Below are 24,240 nucleotides of genomic sequence, written 5' to 3' on the forward strand. Positions count from 1 at the left end.
CTGTCCACGAGATCCCTGGAACTTGCTCATCTTATAACGTAAAGTCTGTACCCTTTGACCAGCATCTCCTGTTTTCCCCACCCATCACCCTGTACTCTGTTCTTGATAGTACAATCCTTTTATTTTTTTAATTAAATTTAATTTTTTTAAAGATTTTATTTATTTTAGAGAGGAGAGAGAGAGAGAGAAATGGGGGGAGGAGCACGAAGCAAGCAGGGTTTCAAACTGGCAATCTGAGCGTTCTAGGTCTATGCTTTATGTACTGCGCCACCACAGGTCAGGCCAGTACAAACTTTTTAGATTCCACATGTAAGTGGAATGACATCTATACAGTTTTTGTCTCTAACTTACTTTGAGTAGCACAGTACCCTCAAGGTTGTCAAAGATGACAGGGTTTCCTTTTTTATAGCTAAATAGTATTCCACTGTATACATCCATTCATGTGTTGATGGACACTTAGATTGTTTTTATGTCTTGGCTGTTAGGAGTAATACTGCAATGAATATGGGAATGTAGATATCTTTTCTAGATAGTGATATCATCATTTTTGACTATATACCCAGAAGTAGGATTGCTGGATCATATAATTGTTTTATTTTTTACTTTTTGAAGGACCTTTATACTGTGTTTCATAGTGGCTATCCCAATTTACATTTCCACCAAGAGTGCACAAGGGGGTTCCATATATATATATATATTATATATGCTATTAACTCCTTATCAAATATGGTTTAGAAATATTTTCTCCCATTCCATAGGTTACTTTTTCATTTTGTTGAATATTTCTTTTGCTGTGCAGAAGCTGTTTAGTTTGATGTAGTCCCACTTTTTTACTTTTGCTTGTGCTTTTGTTGTCAAATTAAAAAAGAAAAAATATCCCTCAGACCAATGTCAGGAAGGGCATTCCTATGTTTTCTTCTAGAGAGTTTTATGGTTGTAGTTCTTACATTCAAGTCTTTATTTTTACTTGATTTTTATGTATGCTGTAAGGTAGGGGTCTGATTTCATTCTTTTGCATGTGACTGTCCAGTTTTCCCAACACCATTTATTGAAGAAACTATCCTTTCCCCATTATGTATTCTTGGTACCTTCTTTGAAGATTACTTGGTCCTATATGCTTGGGTTTAGGTATGGGTTCATGATTCTGTTTCTCTGTTCTGTGTGTCTTGTTTTTATACCAGTACTGTACTGTTTTGATTTTTACAGTTTTGTAAAGTAGTTTGAAATCGAGAAGTGTGATGACTCCAGCTCAAGATTGCTTTGGTAATTTGGGCTCTTTTGTGGTTCCATATGAATTTTAGGATTTTTCAGTGAAAGTTGCATTGCATTGATCTGTAGATTGCTTTGAGTAACATAGACATTTTGACAAGATTAATTCTTCAAGTCCATGAGCATGAAATCTCTTTCTATTTATGTCATCTTCAGTTTCTTTACTCAGTGTCTTACAGTTTTCAGTGTATATGATCTACCTTGGTTAAATTTTTTCTTAAGTACTTTATTCTTTTTGATGCTATAATAAATTGGATTGCTTAAAAATTTTTTGAGTAGTTTGTTAATACATTGCAACTGATTATTATATGTTGATTTTTTTATCTTGCAACTTTGCTGAATTCATTTATTAGTTTTAGCAGTTTATGAATAGGTATGTATGTTCTTGTACATGTCTCTTAGTGTACATTTGGATGTGTTTCTGTTGAGTATAGATTTAGGGTGGAATTGCTAGATCATTGGGTTTGCATGTGTTTAGCTTCCTATAGTAGTTGTGCCATTTTATTTTACATTCCCACCACCAGTTACAGGAGTTCTGTTTGCTTTACATCCAAATTAGGCATTTTTCTTTATGGGAAGAAATTAGAGAACAATTATTATCTCATACCAGTGTGTGTTTATAAGGCATTTTATGACAGCACAGCAAAGGGAGTAAGGGCATGTTTATTCCCATTTGTTATATCTTGGTTTCAGGCTTAGTTGCGCCTTATACTAGCTCTGAAACCTGAGCAATTACTCAATCTCTCTTAAGCTTGAGTTTCCTTATCAGTCAAATGAAGATGGTAAATACCTCATAGGATTTGTCATGATGGTTAAGTGGGATACCGGTGGAAAGCATTGGCCCAGCACCATAATGCCGACGAGAAAAAAATAGGCTCCCATTACTGTGGTTTGTGAAAGTTGGAAGTACATTTTAATTTTTTTGGAAAAAGTTATTTAGATTTTAGATGTCTTCATGACTACATGGAAAATAACTATTTAGAAATAATTTCATACCTAGAAAATAAAATAATATAAATTAAATAAAATTAAAAAAAACAATACTAGGAACAGCATATTCTCATACCTAGATTGGTATTAGTAATAACTTAACCCTATTTTCTTTATCATTTGTGCACACAGTATGTGTGTATTTCCACAAAATTTTTTTCTGAACCACTTGAGGGTAAATTACATATACATTCATGACTCTTTACCCTTAAACAATTTAGTTTGTATTTCATAGTATGAATGTTATTTTATACAACCACAGTACAGTTATCAACTTTATAAATTTATATTGATATACTATTTTTACTTAATGTATTATCCATGTTCTACTTTTGTTAGTTGATATAACAGTAGCATTTTTACTCCTTTCAGTTCAGGATTCAGTCCATGAGCAGGTATTACAATGAATTATCGTGTCTATTTAGCATCATTTTTCACTTCCCTTTTTTTAAAAAATTAATTTTGACATTGACATTTGAAGAATATGGTACGGGCCCTGGCCGGTTGGCTTAGTGGTAGAGCGTCGGCCTGGCATGCATAAGTCCCGGGTTCGATTCCCGGCCAGGGCACACAGGAGAAGCGCCCAATTGCTTCTCCACCCCTCCCCCTCTCCTTCCTCTCTGTCTCTCTCTTCCCCTACCGCAGCCAAGGCTCCATTGGAGCAAAGATGGCCCGGGCGCTGGGGATGGCTCCTTGGCCTCTGCCGCAGGCGCTAGAGTAGCTCTGGTCGCAACAGAGCAACGCCCCGGAGGGGCAGAGCATAGCCCCCTGGTGGGTAGAGGTTCGCCCCTGGTGGGCGAGCTGGGTGGATCCCGGTTGGGCGCATGCGGGAGTCGGACTGTCTCTCCCTGTTTCCAGCTTCAAAAAAATACAAAAAAAAAAAAAAAAGAATATGATACGTCCCTCCCCCTTTTAAAGAACAAACCTTTTCTTATTTTGCATTTGTCTGATGTTTCCTCTTAGATTGAGGTTAATGCATTTTGGTGCAAAATTATGTATAAATGTTGTTGTGTCCTTCTCTGGGTATCACATTTGGAGGCACATGTTATCTGTCATTAGCGATAGTGATTTTGATGACCCATCAAGGTGTTGGCCAATGTTTTCACTGTAAAACTGGTTTGGTTTTCCTCCCTCCCCCTGCCACTTGCAACAACAAGCAGTGTGTGAAAGCCACATTATGCCATGCAGAAGATATCCTCACCCTCCTCCAAATTTTCTTCTTGGATCTAGTATCCATTGATGATGATTCTTACCTGGTCTTCTTTTCTCTTTTCTTTTCCTTTTTCTTTCTTTTTCTCTTCTTCACTATCTTTCTGGCATAACAGGGTGTTCTGGGCTCTCATAGTTACCCTATTTCAGCTCTGTAATTGGACATTTTTTTGAGGAGCCCTGATTTCTTTTAGTAGGAAAAGGTATTGGAGACCAAGATCAAGATGCTTGATGATCTCATTGCTACTAGAATGTCTGCCTCTTGACCCTTTCATTGGACAGAACTATCAAGTATATACATGTATTGATATATGCATATAGCATACACATATACATGTACAAACATGTTTACATGTGTACATGAAAACACAGCAGGTCCTTGAATAACGTAATTTCATTCAATGTTATGTGGTTATAACGTTGATACAATGCCACAGAAATGTAATTCTTGTTTGTATCATTTAACCCAGGAGTCCCCAAACTTTTTACACGGGGGGCCAGTTCACTGTCCCTCAGACCGTTGGAGGGCCGGACTATAAAAAAAACTATGAATAAATCCCTATACACACTGCACAGTCTTATTTTAAAGTAAAAAAACAAAACGGGAACAAATACAATATTTAAAATAAAGAACAAGTAAATTTAAATCAACAAACTGACCAGTATTTCAATGGGAACTATGGGCCTGCTTTTGGCTAATGAGATGGTCAATGTCCAGTTCCATATTTGTCACTGCCAGTCGTAACAAGTGATATGACGGGCTTCCCGAGCCCTGATGCGTGCATCCCGTGTCACCGGAAGTAGTACTGTAGTGAGCGACGCCGCGCTTTGCAGCGCTGCCACATACAGTACTCTCACTGACCACCAATGAAAGAGGTGCCCCTTCCTGAAGTGCAGCGGGGGCTGGATAAATGGCCTCAGGGGCTGCAGTTTGGACCCTGATTTAACCTGTGTCAAAACTGGTTTCATTGTACATAGTTTCACATCAAGTCACAGAGCCTATCAACAATGTTATGTGAGAATTTACTCTATGTACATTTTGGAAACCATGATTGTATATCAATATATTTTTTTTTAATTTTGAAGGGTTTTATTAAAAGGAGATTTATTAATATGCCGGCCGCATTTGACTGACATGGAGCATATCTGACCCCAAATGTATCTCAGAGGCTGGTTATATACCCTTTGACCACATACAGGTTGGGGGAGCATAACAGTATGACACAATCATTAACAAGATTATAACATTTGTCTAGGGGATTTTAAAAAAACATTAAAACTTCCAAGGTAACACAATGGTGTATATCAATATTTTTAATAAGTCCAGCCTTACAGGACTGTATTGTGTCTTCCCCCATTTCATAAATTTGTTCTTATATAATAAGAACTATGGCTCATTTCTATAATACGTATACAATAGTTTTAGAATTGCATTGTTTGTACCACTGCAATTAAAAAACTTACAAAAATACTTCAGCATTTGTTTGTGTTTCTTCACCTTACTCTGCCTTAGAGGTAATAAAAAAATATATGTATTGATCTCTGTGCCACTGTCCACCCCCTCGCCTCCTGTTTCTGGCACAGAGCTGAAACCCTTGTAAATTGGATGATAAGAAGACTAGGACCATCTTTTGTTCTAATGAGGCAACTGGATGAGCTCCTGGTGGTGGCTAGTCATCAGAAAGACCAAACCATGATTAGATGCTTGGAATTTTCAACCCCACCCTCCATTTTCTAGAGAGGAGAGAGGGGTTGACATGGAGTTAATAATTGATTATGCCTACATAAGGAAACCTCCATAAAACTGCAACAATATAGGGTTCAGAGAGCTTTCTGCGTGGTAAACACATACATGTACCGGGTGACGCACCCCAACTGCACAGGGACTGTGGAGCTCCTGCATGCACTAGACACGTTCCCAGACCTCACCCTATGTATCTGTTCATATGGCTGTTCTTCTGTATCTTTTATCTTATGGCTAATAAACTGGTAAATGTAACTGTTTCTCTGAGTTTTGTGAACTGTTTTAGCAAGTAATCAAATCCAAGGAGGAGATCATGGGACTCGCTGATTTTTGTAGCTAAGTCAGACATATTATGGGTATTCTAGGTCCTAATACTTGTGATTATCATCTGAAGTGGAGGGCAGTCTCAGTTAAGACTGAACCCTTCTTAACCTGTGGGATCTGATGCTATCTCTAGGTAGTGGCAGAATTGAGTTAAATTGTAGGACACCCAGTTGGTGTTACAGAATTGCTTGATTTGGTTCAAACCTTCTCACAATACTCAGAGGTTTGTGAATTTGATAGTAGTGTGAGAGTAAAGAAGAAACATCGGAAAAAGGCTCATATTTTTCTTTCAGTTACCCAAAACAAAATATATGTTCAAATTCTGTGTTCATAAGTTACTTAGTTTGTTCATGCCTTCTTTCTCTAGGTGTAGCTGTAGTATTCATTTGAAATGCATTAGTTCATTTGTTTCACCTTCCCTTTTCCCCCATTCTGATTTATTTAATTTAATTTTTGAATATGTATGATGTTAATGTTTTCAAAAGTCGTAACTGTATAAGTTATACTCAGAAATGTTATTCTTTCCTTTAAACCTTCCACTCCATCCTTCCTCTCCTATCTTTGTTAGTTAACAAACTCTATTGTTTCCTAATTTTATCCTTTCTTTGTTTCTTTTTGTAATAAGCAGAAACATGTATGTTTTCTTATTGAACTACTTCCTTACATGCAAAGTAACATACTGTTATATATACCCTTTTGTACATTGGTTTTATTTTCCCCACTTAATATCCCCGTTGTCAGTTCATAGATATCTTCCTCATTCTTTTTTCTTTCCTTTTCTTTTTTTCTTCCTCCTTTTTACAGCTGTATAATATTCTATTGTGGGTATATATCATAGCTATTCAACTGTGCACAGCAGGATTTTTTAGGGCACAGTTAAAAGTTTTTGAAAGTGATTAAGAAATGAAACAAAATGCAAATATGGTTTGAGTTTTTTCATGCATCCTACATCTAATTATACAATCAAATACACTGTAACTGTAACCAGAAGATCTTTATTTTAAGCCCCAAGCATAATAGCTAACTTGTAAAATGTGGAGTGCAGCTGGTATATCCGTTTTTCCACTATCTACTAGTTTATTGCCATTGAGAAAAGAAAGTGAGGACTGAATGAGAGATATTCCAGTTGAATTTCAGTAATTTCTTTGGATTTAAAGTTTAGCAAAACTAGAGAGAGACAGCTTTGCACTTTGTAATACTGTCACTAAGGAAAAGTCATATGAAAATATAAATGACAAAAGTCATGTGATAATATAATACAGCAACTGCAAAAGAACACGGGTAATCCAAAATGGATAAGTCTTTGAATGATTGAGAGTTAATTGTATTATATTCATTTTAGAGAGGAGGGAGAGAGAGAGAGAGAGAGAGAGAGACAGAGAGACAGAGAGAGAGGAGAGAGAGACGGGGGGAGGAGCTGGAAGCATCAACTCCCATATGTGCCTTGACCAGGCAAGCCCAGGGTTTCGAACTGGCGACCTCAGCATTTCCAGGTCGACGCTTTATCCACTGTGCCACCACAGGTCAGGCTTTAATTGTATTGTAAATTGGCATCTTCCTCTCTTTAGAACTAACTGTATTTCTGAGATAATTTTGCATTTTTTAACTCTGCTAATATATAATATTTGCTATATTAAACAGTAATTTTGGGAGGTACTTCAGGATTAATGTAGAGACTTAATTCTGGAAAATTTAAAGTCATAGTTGACAAAAATAGTTGCAACACAATATCTGAAAGTAAGTAGATTATTTCAGGTATAACAAAAGAAAGCAAAATTATGAAGACTTTTAATATATAATGAGGAGGAAATCTAAGTTGTAAACATTCAAAATTTAAAACAATATTGGGGAAATAGTGAAAATCAGTATTTTATAAAAATTTAATATTGAAAAGTCAGTTTTGAAAATATTAAGATATTTAGAGTATTATGAATGAAAAATTTTCTTGAATTTGTTTTTTAGAGTATATTTTCTATAATTTTTTTAATTTATTGTTTTTGGAGAGGAAGGAAGAGAGAGTGAGAGAGAGAGAAATTTTGTTGTTCTACTTATTTATGTATTCATTGATTAATTCTTTATATGCCCTGCTTAGGGATCAAACCCACAACCTTGGCATAATGAGATGATGCTATAACCAACTATGCTACCTAGCCAGAGCTAAAATATTAAGGTATTTATAGAGTATTGTGAATGAAAAATTTTCTTGAAGTAAATGAAGGTTTTTGGAGTTTATTCTGGCTAATAGTCATATGACAAACCTTATGATCATGTTGTGTATATTTGAATAGGTGAGCTGACCATCATAAGATTTTTTTGTTTACTGTGCCATTATTTCCACTATATGACGCTAGTGGAACGAGACTTGATTATTTTTAATTTCTTCTAGGAAAATTCCGAGCAAGTATGATTAATTAGGGAAGTTCTGGTGATGCCATGGAAATAACACTAGCTCAAAAATCAAGAGACCAGGGTTCTCATGCCCTCGTTGCCACTAAGAAGTTATGTCAGCCTATTAGGCATCTTTTTCTTGTCTGTAATATGAGCAGATTAATTTTTGTATGCTCTCTCAAGTCCCTTTACTAATAGTTTTTGGTGAATTATATACAGGACTATTTTAGGTTTGGTAGAAATTAAAGTCATAAAGTATATATTAAGTATAATACTTATTTTTTTACGTTAAGTAAGGTATATATGTGTGTGCAAAAGTGATGAAAAAAAAATTATTAAAACTTTAAGAACTTGCCTGACCAGGTCGTGGTGCAGAGGCTAGAGTGTCAACCTGGGATGCTGAGGACCCAGGTTCAAAACCCCAAGGTCGCCGACTTGGTACAGACTCCTCCAGCTTAAGTGCTGGCTCACCAGCTTGAGCGCTGGATTGCTGGCTTGAACTTGGGATCATAGACATGACCCCAGGGTCACTGGCTTGAGCTCAGAGGTCTCTGGCTTGAGCAAGGGGTCACTAGCTCTGTGGGAGCCCCCAGTCAAGGCACGTATGAGAATGCAATCAGTGAACAACTGAAGTGCCACAACTATGAGTTGATGCTTCTCATCTCTCTCCCTTCCTGTCTGTCTGTCCGTCTCTGTCTTTAAAATAAATAAACCAAAACACAAAAACAAGAACTTTAAGAACTTATCAGGAGGAAAAATAGTTTGTGATAGGTGTTTTTTTTTTTTGTTTTGTTTTTTTGTTTTTTTTTTTTTTCATTTTTCTGAAGCTGGAAACAGGGAGAGACAGTCAGACAGACTCCCGCATGCGCCCGACCGGGATCCACCCGGCACGCCCACCAGGGGCGACGCTCTGCCCACCAGGGGGCGATGCTCTGCCCATCCTGGGCGTCGCCATGTTGCGACCAGAGCCATTCTAGCGCCTGAGGCAGAGGCCACAGAGCCATCCCCAGCGCCCGGGCCATCTTTGCTCCAATGGAGCCTTGGCTGCGGGAGGGGAAGAGAGAGACAGAGAGGAAAGTGCGGCGGAGGGGTGGAGAAGCAAATGGGCGCTTCTCCTGTGTGCCCTGGCCGGGAATCGAACCCGGGTCCTCCGCACGCTAGGCCGACGCTCTACCGCTGAGCCAACCGGCCAGGGCCAATAGGTGTTTTATTATCAGTGTTATACACTGCATGTTGACCAATAATACATGCATTTTAGGATGGCCATTTACCCTCTAATGGAGGGGTCGGGAACCTTTTTGGCCAAGAGAGCCATGAACGCCACATATTTTAAAATGTAATTCCGTGAGAGCCATACAACAACCTGTGTACGTTATGCATTATCCAATAAAAATTTGGTGTTGTCCCAGAGGACAGCTGTGATTGGCTCTAGCCACCCGCAACCATGAACATGAGTGGTAGGAAATGAATGGATTGTAATACATGAGAATGTTTTATATTTTTAATGTTATTATTTTTTTTATTAAAGATTTGTCTGCAAGCCAGATGCAGCCATCAAAAGAGCCACATCTGGCTCGTAAGCCATAGGTTCCCGACCCCTGCTGTAATGGAAGGAACTCCTGTGAGCTAGGAGGGTATGGAATACAAAAAGAGTTCTAGTTGGAAGAATTCTGCTCATTGGAAAATTCTAAAGGAGTTATAAAATACTTGCCAACAAGCCTTTTATTTTGTTTGGTTATGATGGCTGCCTTTATAAAATTAAATACTTCATTTATTCCATAGGTATTTCTAAAGCAGGCCTTTCAGTTAAAATTGAGTGCTAGAGCACAGAACAATATAAACTCAAACCCTACCATTTTGTCTGGAACTTTATGTCTAATAATAGAAATGGATAATAATAAATATATTTACAAATTATAATATACGTATACTACAAAGAAAAATAAATAGTAATATGGTGGAAAGGAATTAGAGAGAAGTGGGTGGGGTAGGTGGGGAGGTAGGTGAGGGACTTAGACCTAAATGTTGAAAAGAAGCTGGCTAGGCCCTGGCCGGTTGGCTCAGCGGTAGAGCGTCGGCCTGGCGTGCGGGGTTCGATTCCCGGCCAGGGCACATAGGAGAAGCGCCCATTTGCTTCTCCGCCCCCACCCCCTCCTTCCTCTCTGTCTCTCTCTTCCCCTCCCGCAGCCAAGGCTCCATTGGAGCAAAGATGGCCCGGGCGCTGGGGATGGTTCCTTGGCCTCTGCCCCAGGCGCTAGAGTGGCTCTGGTCGCGGCAGAGGGACGCCCCGGAGGGGTAGAGCATCGCCCCCTGGTGGGCAGAGCGTCGCCCCCTGGTGGGCAGAGCATCGCCCCCTGGTGGGCGTGCCGGGTGGATCCCGGTCGCGAGTCTGTCTGACTGTCCCTCCTCATTTCCAGCTTCAGAAAAATACAAAAAAAAAAAAAAAAGAAGCTGGCTAGAGAAAGACCAGGCAGATAAAAGGTAGATAAACACCTTGAGGTGGAAAAGATTGATATACCTAAGGAACAGAAGGAAGGGCAGTTAGGGACAGGAACTAATTAGGGGAAAGAAAGACAACCTTGAGATGGTTTTGAAGAATCAAAACAATCATTTAGGGGATTTGATCATGGTAAGGAGTTGGAATTTTATTCCAAGAAACTATTAAAGGGGTTTAAACAGGGAAAAGTACTTGGTATAATAAACATTTTAAAAAGATCACTGTAATTTTTGTGTGGAAAGAAATTCGAGGTGAGAAAGGAAACAGTCAAGCTATTAACAATAGTGCAAGAGAAAGATGAACTTAGATAAGGGCGGTAGTGTTCAGTGGAGAAGGAAGAAATGAACTAATTGGTATACTTTTTGCTGATAGGACTGATTAAATTTGCCGATGGGACTTGTATATGGGAGGTAAAGGAAGTATTCTCAAATAATACAAAATTTTAAAAAACTTTAAATGAGTCTGTTAAAACGTAATATTCAATGCTAGTATTTTACATGCTAGGTCTTGACAATTTTATTGTTTTTATTTTTTGTTCCTTTTTTTTTTTTTAGGCTTATGCATCTGGATGTGACATTGTTATATTGGGAAGTGATTTTGAAAGATTACAAATAATCCCAGGAGCTAAACATGGAAATATTCAAGTAGGATGTGTAGACTGTTCAATGCAACAAGGCAAGGTTTGTAATCTTGTGATAATTTAAGACATTTTTGAATATGGTTTATGCCAGGATAGTCTATGACAGTGGTTCTCAACCTTTCTAATGCCGTGACCCGCAATACAGTTCCTCATGTTGCGGTGACCCCAAACCAAAAAATAATTTTGGTGGCTACTTCATAACTGTAATTTTGCTACAGTTATGATTCGGATTGTAAATACCTGATATGCATTATGTATTTTCTGATGGCTTTAGGCGACCCTGCAGGGGTCGCGACCCACAGGTTGAGAACCGCTGGTCTATGAAGTATATAATTTCAAAATAAAGCATAATCTTCTCTATGAGTTGACAGAGAACTTTAATACTGCTTATTACCTGTATTTAATACTTATTGCCTGCACCAGTCTGAAGCTTATTTAAAAATTGATTGACTCGGCCCTGGCCGGTTGGCTCAGCGGTAGAGCGTCGGCCTGGCATGTGGGGGACCCAGGTTCGATTCTCGGCCAGGGCACATAGGAGAAGTGCCCATTTGCTTCTTCACCCCCACCCCCTCCTTCCTCTCTGTCTCTCTCTTCCCCTCCCGCAGCCAGGGCTCCATTGGAGCAAAGGTGTCCCGGGCGCTGGGGATGGCTCCTTGGCCTCTGCCCCAGGCGCTAGAGTGGCTCTGGTCGTGGCAGAGCGACGCCCCGGAGGGGCAGAGCATCGCCCCCTGGTGGGCAGAGCGTTGCCCCTGGTGGGCCTGCTGGGTGGATCCCGGTCGGGCACATGAGGGAGTCTGTCTGACTGTCTCTCCCCGTTTCCAGCTTCAGAAAAAAAAAAAAATTGATTGACTCAAAGGACAGGATGACAATCTTCCATCTATTTAAAAATAAACTACTGAAGAGAAATCATTTTGTTAGAGATACGTGTCTGTAGACAGATAATTACCTCTTTGTAATTTCTGGATAAACTTTGTGCTAAAATGAAGATAAACTCTTCTAAAGTCTATAATTTTTTCTTAATTTATTACATATATATGAAAATAAAAAGTAATACTGAAAGTATAAAACAGCAACAACAAAAGAAACAGCATGTGATGCTGTATCAATCAGGTTAAATACGGTTCTATAAAATGCAAGAATTGGGAGAGTCCTAACTAATAGGCTGTGTAGTATATAGCTTAATAAAGCACCTGGCATAGGGAGCCAGGCCTAGGTATGGTTTCCTGTGGACTATACTGGGGTGAACTTTACAACTTTATTTAACCCTTTATGTAGTGAGTTTTTTTCATGTTCGTTGACTCCTGCGAGTGAGTTTTCTTTCAGTATATGAAATTAGTTCCAGTTCCAGTTTTATTAACTTAAAATCATGTTTATTTGATAACCAATTTATGGAAACAAGAAGCACATACATTTGCCTTTTTTAATGTTTTCTTAAAACATTGAACTCTGTATGGTCAGAAGCACAAGGACATACATGAATGTTTGTACTACTCAAACAGTTAATATTTTTGCTAGATAATTAAATACATAGTTGTTTTTTTTTAACTATATGATGCCACCAGACATTTTGTGTGAGGAACCAAAGTGGACCCAATCCTTTTTTAAAAGAATCTATCATTTCTAATAGACCTGCCAGTCTGAACATTACTTCGGGGACCTAGTTTAAAGATACTGATGGTAAAAGGAGTTTTGCCTCTTGCAGTCCTTACTTATTTGTTGAACTACTCTTCCTTTTGCTACTCCTGTGCTCCCTTCTCTTTAATACAGTTACAAGTGTCTCTCGTCTTTCTTTTGTTTACTCATTTCAGTCTCACTGTACTGCAAAATGATCTATCTTATACAATACTAAAACTTGAGATTTTTTTCTTTTTTTTTTCATGTTTGAGCTCCTAGCTCTAGTTGCTATAATCTTATTATTGTGTAAAAACTCACTTATACCATCTAGACACAGATAGGGTTGGTTAATATTGGAAATGTAATTTTAATAATTTTCAGTATGAATTATCTTTTTGTGATAAGCTAGATTACATGACAGTTCAGGTTAGAATGAAGAGGTCATTTGGTTTTATAATCATTCTGATAAAAGGTTTGTTTTTTTTTTACTAGTATCAGTATAAGCAAATGATTCCTTAAGATATCAGGAAGAACATTTTATAAGTTTTGATACATAGGTACTACTATTTGCCTTTAAGAAGGAAATAGTACTTGGTACCACAGGCATCAATATTTTATCATTAATATTTTTCTTTATAGTACTACTAGATTAAATTTTCTTGAGGAAATTCATCTGCATTTATCTTTTTATTCACTTGTTTAAAACATTTATTGTTTTATTATTCATTGTTTATTACTCATTGTTTAAAAACATTCTTAACTTACTATTACCTTAGCTAACTGTTCACCTTATCGTGGGGCCCTGAACAACTGGCTCAAACCTGCCTTTTTTGACCTCATGTTCGTTCTATTTAAGGAATCCTCTCTGCTAGCTTGGCTGGTGGTCAGTCACCTCCAACATACCACATTGCCTCTTTTAGTCTTTACATTTGTGTTCATATTATGCCTTATTTCTAAAATTGAATATTTACTGTCCTTTGAAGAAATACTACCTATACTTTAAAGGCCCAAACTAAATACTCCCTCCCAGACCAACTCAGTAGATGATTTCTATATCCTAAGGTTCCTCAGAACACTTAAAAATATCCATTGAGCTCAGCGGTAGAGCGTCAGCCTAGCGTGCGGAGGACCCGGGTTCGATTCCCGGCCAGGGCACACAGGAGAAGCGCCCATTTGCTTCTCCACCCCTCCGCCGCGCTTTCCTGTCTCTCTCTTCCCCTCCCGCAGCCAAGGCTCCATTGGAGCAAAGATGGCCCGGGCGCTGGGGATGGCTCTGTGGCCTCTGCCTCAGGCGCTAGAGTGGCTCTGGTCGCAACATGGCGACGCCCAGGATGGGCAGAGCATCGCCCCCTGGTGGGCAGAGCGTCGCCCCTGGTGGGCGTGCCGGGTGGATCCCGGTCGGGCGCATGAGGGAGTCTGTCTGACTGTCTCTCCCTGTTTCCAGCTTCAGAAAAATGAAAAAAAAAAAAAAAATATATATATATCCATTGAAAGATTTTCTTCCCCATATGTATGTTACATCTTCATTCCTTACCCTTTCCCTAGATTATATATTCTTATTTTTTCATTCATTTAATAATTAATTCATTTAATCTTATTCATTGAATCTGTCTTTCTGTAGGTCTGTCTTATCTGTTTTCTGATATTTCAGTGTTCTTCATTTGTGACTCACTCAAACATTAGTAATAACTACCTAATAAAACAGAGCCAGGAAGGGTTATTATACTCCATTGATTTAAAGGGTCGATTTTAAACATACACAAATAAAATAGAATATTAAAAAAAAATACATGCCTTAGAGAGTACACAAAGGAACATATCTAAGTTTTATTTTTAAAAAGTTGAATATATACTCACAGAATTGTGAACTTTGAGGCTAAAAACTGATTTTAAGTCCTGTCAAATGTTCTACTTGACAAGGAATACATCATTATATATTCTTCTGTGAGGAATGGAATTAACATTTACTATGTATCTTATAATAATATATAAGATGTTTTACAAATGTTCTTTCAATCCTAAAAATAATTCTATTAGGAAGATAGTACTATACATTTTATAAATATAGATAGAGAAACTAAGGTTCAGAGAGATTAACTTGCTAGTTACACAGTAAGTGACAGACAGTACGCACTGGGATTCTGATCCAGATATGATGGTCTCTAAAACGGACATTCTCAAGTATTGGTGAATGAAATTGCACATGTGGGCATAGTTTTTAAGTTATACTATTAATTTCCTTTGCTCTTTTGATTTATAAGTAAGTTAACATAGCCATAATTTTTTTTCATTTTTTTTTTTGAAGATTGCAGCATGCTATGGAAATGTTATCTCTGTTTTTGAACCAGTTAACCTACCGAAGCAAAAGAAAAATTTGGTCAGTAACTTATCATTTTTCTTTTAGGAATCGAAATGTCTTGAGTATTAAAAGATGTTATTTTTTAGAGTACAAAGTCAGAATGATCATCAAATCAATTAGTATAAACTATACACTATAGTTAACAATAAATGTTAAATGCCACTTTCATGTTAAAAATGTTTAAATCTTTCATTGAAATAGAATTTAACTAAACTGTGCTAATGAATTGTCTTGCAATATTTTTATTTATTTTTGCTCCTGACATTTTTTTTCTGTATTTAAAGAGTCCACAACTTTCTTTGGCAGTTATGATAAAGTTACTGCTAGTACAAACACCATTGTCCAGTCTTAGGTGGCACTTTATTCTTTGCTTTTACGATTTACTTTCACATAGATTTACTGCCTTATGTATTTTGTTCTTAAAGTTACATGTTTTAACTGCAGAGTCTTACCATACCTCTAGGACTATTTTCTTGAACTTATTATATCATGTAATATTATGGTTAACAGGCCAGTGAACTGTCTTAAGAAATTATAGTCAGGAATAGTTCTGAAAGCTGGTTAAATGGTAGTTTATAATTATTGAGGTTATATAGTAGATTTCTTGAGCAGTTTAAATGTCTTTAAATATGACAGACAAACCAGGTTATTTTACCCATCTCCACATCTGCACTGAAAATTAAATTGGTAATTTAGCACTAGCCAGGTAGCTCAGTTGGTTGGAGCACTGTCCCAATACACCAGGGTTGCAGGTTTGTTTCCCGGTCAGGGCACATACAAGGATCAACTAGTGAATGCATAAATAAGTGGAACATATCATCAGTGTTTCTGTCTTTCTAAAAAAAAAAAATCAATAACAAAATTAAAAACTAGTGATTTAAACCATGTGACAAAAGATCGGTAAAGTGTGGTGCAAAGAGACTTTATTAGGGGTCAGAGGATTGGGGATTTTCTGCTGCGGCTTAGCTGTTTGAGCTAATAGCAAGGAGCTTTAGAAGACTCTTAACTGAATTCTGAGATTGGTTACTGTCATATTCTTCATGAGCTATTGTAAGGATGACATGATGTCAGAGATTGTGTAGAATATGTTAAAGAACAAAGCAGTGTTTTAATAATAGACATACTTTTATGTATCTTTCATAGTTTTCACTCGTTAGTGTCTTACATATTTTCTTTGACTTAGTTTTGTAGCTGTATTTTTTTCTTTTATAATTAAGACCTCAGAGATCCAAAAAAGAAATGTGACTTGACCAATAAGCCACAGAACTAAGAATAAAACCAGCTTTATTGATCCCTAAGTGTGAGCCTTCTTTTCTGTACCTTGTATTAATGAAAAATATTTTTCTCTGGATTTATACCCATTTTAAAATTTTATAGATGGGGAAGCCACAATTCTCCCCTGTTTTTTATTTGTGTTTAGACATTACTTAATGAATCCAATATTAGAAGCTCTTACAGCATTATGAATTAGTAATTGACAGTACTGAAACTAAATTTTAAAGGTGGTTGCTCCACTCAGAACAATATATTTCAAATAATAGTATGTTTATTAAATTAACTGAACTGATTTTTAACAAATCTGTGCATTATGTTAAAATGCTTGTATTAATAAGGGTAGAATTGAGATTTTCAGTTTTTGCCCCTTCACTCTTGTTATATGATTGTTTAATATAACAGTGTCAACAACTCATTAAAAAGAGCCTGATTTATTGGTAGGTAGCACTAACTTTGCAGAGAGGGTAAAAAAAAAGCCTGACAGCTAAAGAGAAAGCCTGTTCAGATGGAGAAATCGTAGACTTGGAAGGCACACGAAATCTCTTATTCCAGGGTCTACTCAGAGAATCTTTAGATCCTCATAAAATATATATATGATATTTCCATTTCTTTGTACATTCTGGCATATTTTTTTAGGATGGTGGTTCTTTATAAGAGGTCCTCTTCAGAATCACTAGTTGATGCATGTGTCCAGATCCTGCCCCGGGAACTTCTAAATCTGGAGTGTGGGGTTGTGTCTAGGACCTGTATATCTAGTTCTAGAGAGGGTTTTGATGTACACTGTGATTGAGAGCCATTTCTTCAAGGCAGTGTTATAAAAAATCATGTGCTGCAGGCCACCAGTATCAGAATTATCTGGGATATTGTTTAAAGTGCAGAATCTGGGGCCTTGTCTTGAACCTTCTGAGCCTGAACCTTTAGACATACAGTAGTAGGTCTTGGAAAGTTGAATTTTTAAAAAGATTTTTAAAAACATATTTACTGATTTTAGAGAAAGAGGGAGAGAGAGAAAATAAAACCCACTTGTTGCTCCACTTATTTATGCATTCATTGGTTGCTCCTTGCATGTGCCCTGATTGAGGATCAAACCCATACCAGTGGTGTGTCAGAACAATGCTCCAACCAATGAAGCTATTCGGCCGGGGAGGAAATTTGAATTTTTAATAAACATTAAGGTTATTCTTGTACTAAAGTATGAGAACCACTACATTAAGAAAGTGTTATGGGCCTCAATCTATTAGAGGTCAGTGAAATCAACCTAGTAGGCCACAACCTGAATATAAAGGAGAATTAAATAGAGTAGAAATGTTAAGAGTGCATCACTTATAATAAGGGTAGATTACTTCTGATTGGATTTGTATATTATATATATACTGGTTCACAATACAACATATATTTCTTACTGGCTTTCAGATAAAAAAGTTGAAAACTATTCCTTTAAGGAATGAAAAGACTTAAATTATACATTATAATGGAAGTATTCCATCTCTTCTGAGTTTTCACACATACCATACCATATAAGGTGAGGATAAAACATTATTAAAAGAGAAGAAAACCTTCAAGGAGCAGAAACTCAGACATATTTAAAATTAAATCTTTGTAACAGTAATAATAAGTAATAATTGTAAGTTAAGTTTGAGGTCAATAAGAATATTGCCTAAGGTGGAATATACTTATTATTTGTTTAAATATACTAACAATAGACTTTGGACCTCCAGGGATGGATAGTCTCTCAATAATCTCCTCTACCACATATTCTTATTTTTCTTGACAGAATTAAATGTTTTGTTCTTCTTAAACATGACTGCATGGTCAGTTATACCTAAAAAAAATGCATGTAGTATTAATTATACTGAATATATACATTTGTTTGACAAAAGGTGTCAATAATAATTGGATAAATAACCTTTTATTTTATTTTAATTTTAGGAAGTATATAGTCAATGGCAGAAAAGTGGTCAGTTTTTTTTGGAATCAATAGCACACAATATCACTTGGCATCCCGCCGGTAAGAACAGAAGCAGAATTAACTGAAATGAAATATCACTTTCCTAGCTATTGCTTTTTTTACTGTTATGTTTTACAGTTCTGCTTTGTGTGAGATTGTGGGGAACAAAAAAGTAATAAAATTGTACTTTTTTCGAACTTATGGTAAAATGAAGATACACTGCAATAGTTTCCAACTATAGGAGGAATACCTATTGTTTTGAGAAGGTGGCATTAATTTCTTCTGGACAAAGTTTGATTGAAGAGGAGGCTTTTAACCTCAGAGAGATAGATTTAACAGTGAAGGTGGGGATAGTGAGAAGGGAAAAAGAGGAATTGTAGGAAGAGTTAGTGTGTATTATGTACCAGTTATCTATTTCTGTATTTAAAAACCTTCCAAAGCCATTTTCACCAATTTACCACGATGAGCAGAGCCACAAAGAAAGTGTAAGATAGATTATAATAGATTTTAGTAATTCATTAAGACAAGTGAATCTGGTGATGAGATAAGATTGCATCATATTGTAGAAAGCCTTAAAGTCATGGTAAGGGATTTGAATCTAATTCTTTCTAGTTGTCTAATAATATAATTGGTTTTTGAAAGTGGCTAGTGACAAGTGTTCTACAAGAGTTTTCTGTGAGCAGTGAATTAGAAGAATTAGAGACAAGAGGAACGGGAGGGTAAATATGTTATTTATAGTTACAATTACCTTTGGAAAGTATGTCTTTACAGTAGTCTGAATGAGAAATAACTTATTTCAGTACCTTTAACATAGTAGGTATTAACATTAAATGAATAATGAAAGGAAGGAGTGCACAAATATGAAATGCATTTAGCAATAAAATTGACATTACTTGACAACTGGATTTCACATGAATTTGAAGATATCTATGACCACCAGAAGAAGGAGAGTAAATATGCAACAGTTAGAGTAGAACACAGGTTTTGTTTGCATGTGTGGAATTTGAAGTGCTTTCATATCATATAGCAATGTCCAGTAGAGAGTTAGAAACTGGAGTCTACAACAGTGATTTTCAATCTTTTTCATCTCTCGGCACACATAAACTAGTTACTAATATCCAGTGGCACACCAAAATATATTTTTTGCCAATCAGACAAAAAAAAAAGATATAATTTTGATTCATTCACACCAGACCACTCCTGTGGTATTGCCTATTGTCATGTTTTTATTTGACAATTTAAAAGGAAAAGGTCAGTACCCCTAACTAGTCAGGTATTACATGGTTTACAATTTCTTGTGGCATACCATTTGAAAATAGCTAATCTAGAATATGAGAAAGAAGTTATCTTTGGAACATAACCAGGTCATCAGTTTAGGTAGAAAAAATAGTTTAAATTTTAATACGGTAGATGAAATATCTGAGGAAAGTTAAGTTATAACACAAATTTTAGAACCTTTGAAAATTTATTATTATTATTAATTTAAGTGTGAGGAGGGGAAATAAACTCCCCTATGCACCCTGATTAGGATACATCTGGTGATCCCCATCGGGGGCCAATGCTCTGCCCATCTGAGGCTGATGTTTTGCCCATCTGGGGCCGATGCTTGCAACTCAACCATTTTTAGCTCCTGAGGTGGAGGATTCATGAAGCCATCCTCAGAGCCTGGGGCCAACACGCTTATATCAGTTGAGCCACGGCTGTGGGAGGGGAAGAGAGAGAGGGAGAGAAAAGGTGAAGGGGAAAAGGAAGGGAGAGAAGCAGATGATCGCCTCTCCTGTCTGCCCTGACTGGGAATGGAATCTGGGACTTCCATATACCAGGTCAATGTTCTACCTCTGAGCCAACCGGCCAGGGCCAGAAATTTTATAAGAGAAGACTATCACCTGGCTGGTGGTGGCAGGGATACTGAGGTCCCAAGTTTGAAACCATGAGGTCTCCGGCTTGAGCATGGGCTCATCTGGCTTGAGTGAGGGCTCTCCAGCTTGAGTGTGGTTTCTCTGGCTTGAGTATGGGATTACCAACATGATCCCATGGTCACTGGTTTGAGCCCAAAGGTTGCTGGCTGGAAGCTCAAGGTCACTGGCTCTAGCCCAAAGTTGCTGGCTTAAACAAAGGGTCAAGGCACGTATGAGAAGCAGTCAGTGAATAGCGAAAGTGATGCAACTATGAGTTGATGCTTCTCATCTCTCTCCCTTCTTCTTTCTCTCTCCCCCCACCCCATTGGGCAAAAAAAGAGGTTATCTTTGAGATTTTTATTTTAAAATCATACATTGTGTTAAAATGTTTCTTCTCATGAGATTTTAAGATTTAGGTATAATAGCTGGTAACCTGCATGTATATTTTATACATAGAAAGAAAAGAGGTCAGAGCTGGGTTCGAATTCAGCATTTAGTAGATTTTGAAATAGGGTGATTGTGGATAGGGTGACGTAGGTCCTAGTTTATGCCTATTATTCTCATTTAATTATTAAATGTGTTACCTTCTACTCTCACAAGTGTTCTATTTGCATGATAATTTACAGTTGCTAAGTTATGACACTATAGTCTGTTGTAATTATTTGTTTACATGGTTCATTTTATTTTATTTCATTAGACAAGGAATGAAATTTATTTGTTTCAGTATTTTAGTTATCTTTAGGGACCCAGGATATATTAAGCTCTCAATAAATGTTACATATTTGACTATAGTTTTGTGATTATAAACAGATTACTTAATAGATCAAGAATGGTTAATTCATAAATTAAGATAATATGTAGTTCACATAATAGTTTTTCAGTGATCAAATAAGGCATTACATAGGGAAGTATTTGGTAAATGATAAAATCCTATAGAAATATTGTTAGCAAGTAAACTGGTTACTTGAAGTATCATATTAACTGCAATAAAAACACTTAATATTTGAATTGAGTGATAATTTTTGTACCTATGGTCTGTTGGTACTAAGGTTTTAGAGGATAGCATGAATGTTAAATTCCTCTAAAATCGGCATTACAGAGTAGTATTAAAAGGTAATTACTTATTTTTAATATATCGCCCTGGCCGGTTGGCTCAGCGGTAGAGCGTCAGCCTGGCGTGCGGGGGACCCGGGTTCGATTCCCCGCCAGGGCACATAGGAGAAGCGCCCATTTGCTTCTCCACCCCCCCTCCTTCCTCTGTCTCTCTCTTCCCCTCCCGCAGCCAAGGCTCCATTGGAGCAAAGATGGCCCGGGCGCTGGGGATGGCTCCTTGGCCTCTGCCCCAGGCGCTAGAGTGGCTCTGGTCGCGGCAGAGCGACTCCCCGGAGGGGTAGAGCATCGCCCCCTGGTGGGCAGAGCATCGCCCCTGGTGGGCGTGCCGGGTGGATCCCAGTCGGGCGCATGCGGGAGTCTGTCTGATTGTCTCTCCCCGTTTAAAAAAAAAAAAAAAAAAAAAAAAAAAATATATATATATATATATATATATATCTACTAGTGACTTGACAATAGCTCATGACCATTTGCTTTTTTAACTATGATTGAGTTAAAATTCACATAAAAGTTTATTATTTTTCTTTTTAACATACAGAAGTTTAAAATTTAGAATTTGTTGAGGAATACATTATAGCTGAAATAAATATTTGGGAGCTATTAGTAAACTTTGTAGTTATTTATAAAAATAATTTTAAATATCTTACCTGAAATATTTGTTTTTTGGTTTTGATCAATATTTACATATTTATGTGCCAGGTACTGGGATATAAAGAAATCTTTTTCAAATGATGATACTAATCTGACTATAATGCTTTTTGCGTTGTCTCAGAAACCACTATTGTATTTTGCTGAAATCATAACTTTCAGTTGTAGGTTTTTATGTTTTTTCTTCCTTTTATTATATCCACACCTCTGCCCTTTGTGTTCAAATCAATATATTTTATACCATACCTTACCTACTTTTGTTTCATTCTATACCAGGTATTAATTATTTTGTATTCTGTAGTAAATTCTTAATCTTTCATGGAATTATTTTATTTTCTATTTATGTTAAAGAAAACTTGTAAAAACTGAACCAAGAAATACACAGAACAGCTTGGTAGTTTTCAGAGATAGGAAGTAGATAGTGGCCAAACTACGTTAGGGTGGTCAAAAGGCATTAATGTCCAGTTATAAAAGAAATAAGTCCTGGGGATATAATATCCAGCACAGTGACTATAATTAATACTACTGTATTGTTTATTTGCAAGTTACTAGGAGAATAGATCTCAAAAGTTGTTATAACGAAAAAAGTCGTAACCATGTGTAGTGATGGATGTAAGCTAGATTTATTGTGATCATTTCACAATATATATAACTATTTAATCATTATGTTACATACCTGAAACTAATATAATGTTATTGCCAACTATATCTCAAAAAGAAAACTTGTGTCTGTTGGTAAGCTAAACAGTGGAATAGTAATCATATTTAAATGGAAAGTCTCATTAATACTTTCTGTGCTATTTTTATCTGCCTGTGAGACTTTTCCCCTAGTTGTTACTGTTTATTGAGCTTCTGCTAAGTGTCAAGCCTGTGCTAAATACATTATACATTTTATAGGTAATCCTTACCACAACTCTACAGATTTTTAATTTTATAGATGAGAAAATTGAAACTCAAAAGCTGCCCAACTAGATCCAGTTCACATGCTAATTAAGTGATTTATTTGAGAATTAGACACAAGGGTTTTTGACCTAACATCTATGTTTTGCCAGAGACCCACTTTCCTTTTGAAATAAAATGTATTTCCAGAGAGACACCAATGTATAGGCCGTAATTGCCAAGATGAATGCTTTATTTATTATCAGCATTTTGGCCAAAATTGCATCTCTTTCTTTATCTTTTTTGTTTGTTTGTTTGGATGATAGCACAGCATTCTACTCAGTTACCTAAGTCATAAAGCTGAAATATGTCCTTGAAACCTATTGTCTATTCCTGTTTTTTAGTTGGTGTTAAGCTTTGAAAATTCTGCTTTTGAAATGGCTTTCAAATCCTTGCTTAGTACTTTAATGTTTGATTTAGATTCTCATGATTTTCTATCAGTATTATTACAATTAACCACGTTTCTCTGTCTTATGTTTTCTCTAATCTTGTCTATCACTAGAGTTCCTTTCTAAAATGGATCTTTACCCTTCTTTGTGTACTGGAATCTTTGAAAGTATGGTGAAAATTATGGACTGTCTCTCTAGAAAAATGCACATACTGTACATGTAACTTTTGCATATCTTATTGAAGGGAGGTTCACAGGCCTTGTTAAGTATCTCTGTTGATACCCCTCACCCCAGTTGAGACCCCTTGTTCTAAAATACAGATCCACTTATGTAAACTCCCTCCCCCCACTTAAAAACCTTTAATTCCATGTACCTACAACAAATTCCAAACTCCTTATGAGCATCAGAAATGTTTCATAATCTGTCTTCAGATTTTTTTCCCAACCTTATTTATTTTTCCAGTCAAGCCATTCTTGGGCATATATTTGAATTTGCATGTCTTCATGCCTCTGTTCATAGTATTTCTTTACATAAGGTAAACTCATTATGAAAACAACAGTGTTACATTCGTCATGGCATCCTTTGTGCCTGGCAGTGTCTGGTACAGAGAAGATGTTCATTAAATATTTGTTGAATGAGAGATTATAAAATCTTGTTTTTTCCCAAGTTGTTTCAACAAAATTAAAATACAACTTTATTCCCCCTTCCGTCTAATCTTGTTATTTGACTTTTTAGAAGTTGTTTTTATCTTTATAGTATTATATGAAACTATTGAGTACGTAACTCACTAAATATTTAAATAATAAGTGGTGAATAACATATATATTTTTAGGCAATCGTCTTTTAACTGGTTCTAGCTGTTTGCAACTCTGGTCTAATTCCAACTTGGAGAAGCCGACTGAAGATGGAAATCTGGATAAAGCAGATCTTAACTTCGGAGATTGGAGATGCATTTGGCATTGCAAGTAAGCAATTAACTAGGGGATAAAACCAACAAGC

General features: G+C 36.7%; 2 protein-coding genes across 2 annotated transcripts in view; both read left to right on the forward strand.

Annotated features, from left to right (window-relative positions):
- LOC136404285 (dmX-like protein 1) overlaps nucleotides 1-24,210 on the forward strand; it is a 28,433-nt gene extending 4,223 nt beyond the window's left edge. The window contains exons 2-5 of the mRNA XM_066383646.1: nucleotides 10,976-11,101; nucleotides 14,981-15,052; nucleotides 18,239-18,317; nucleotides 24,074-24,210. Of these exons, the coding sequence (XP_066239743.1) occupies nucleotides 10,976-11,101; nucleotides 14,981-15,052; nucleotides 18,239-18,317; nucleotides 24,074-24,210 (414 nt within the window). The remainder of the gene's footprint in view (nucleotides 1-10,975; nucleotides 11,102-14,980; nucleotides 15,053-18,238; nucleotides 18,318-24,073) is intronic.
- The window catches only part of LOC136403400 (dmX-like protein 1), a 120,986-nt gene continuing 120,891 nt past the window's right edge, over nucleotides 24,146-24,240 (forward strand). The window contains 1 exon segment of the mRNA XM_066382073.1: nucleotides 24,146-24,206. The gene's annotated coding sequence lies outside the window, so the exon portion shown is untranslated.

The sequence above is a fragment of the Saccopteryx leptura genome, chromosome 4 (assembly GCF_036850995.1).
Source record: "Saccopteryx leptura isolate mSacLep1 chromosome 4, mSacLep1_pri_phased_curated, whole genome shotgun sequence".
Classification (NCBI taxonomy): domain Eukaryota; kingdom Metazoa; phylum Chordata; class Mammalia; order Chiroptera; family Emballonuridae; genus Saccopteryx; species Saccopteryx leptura.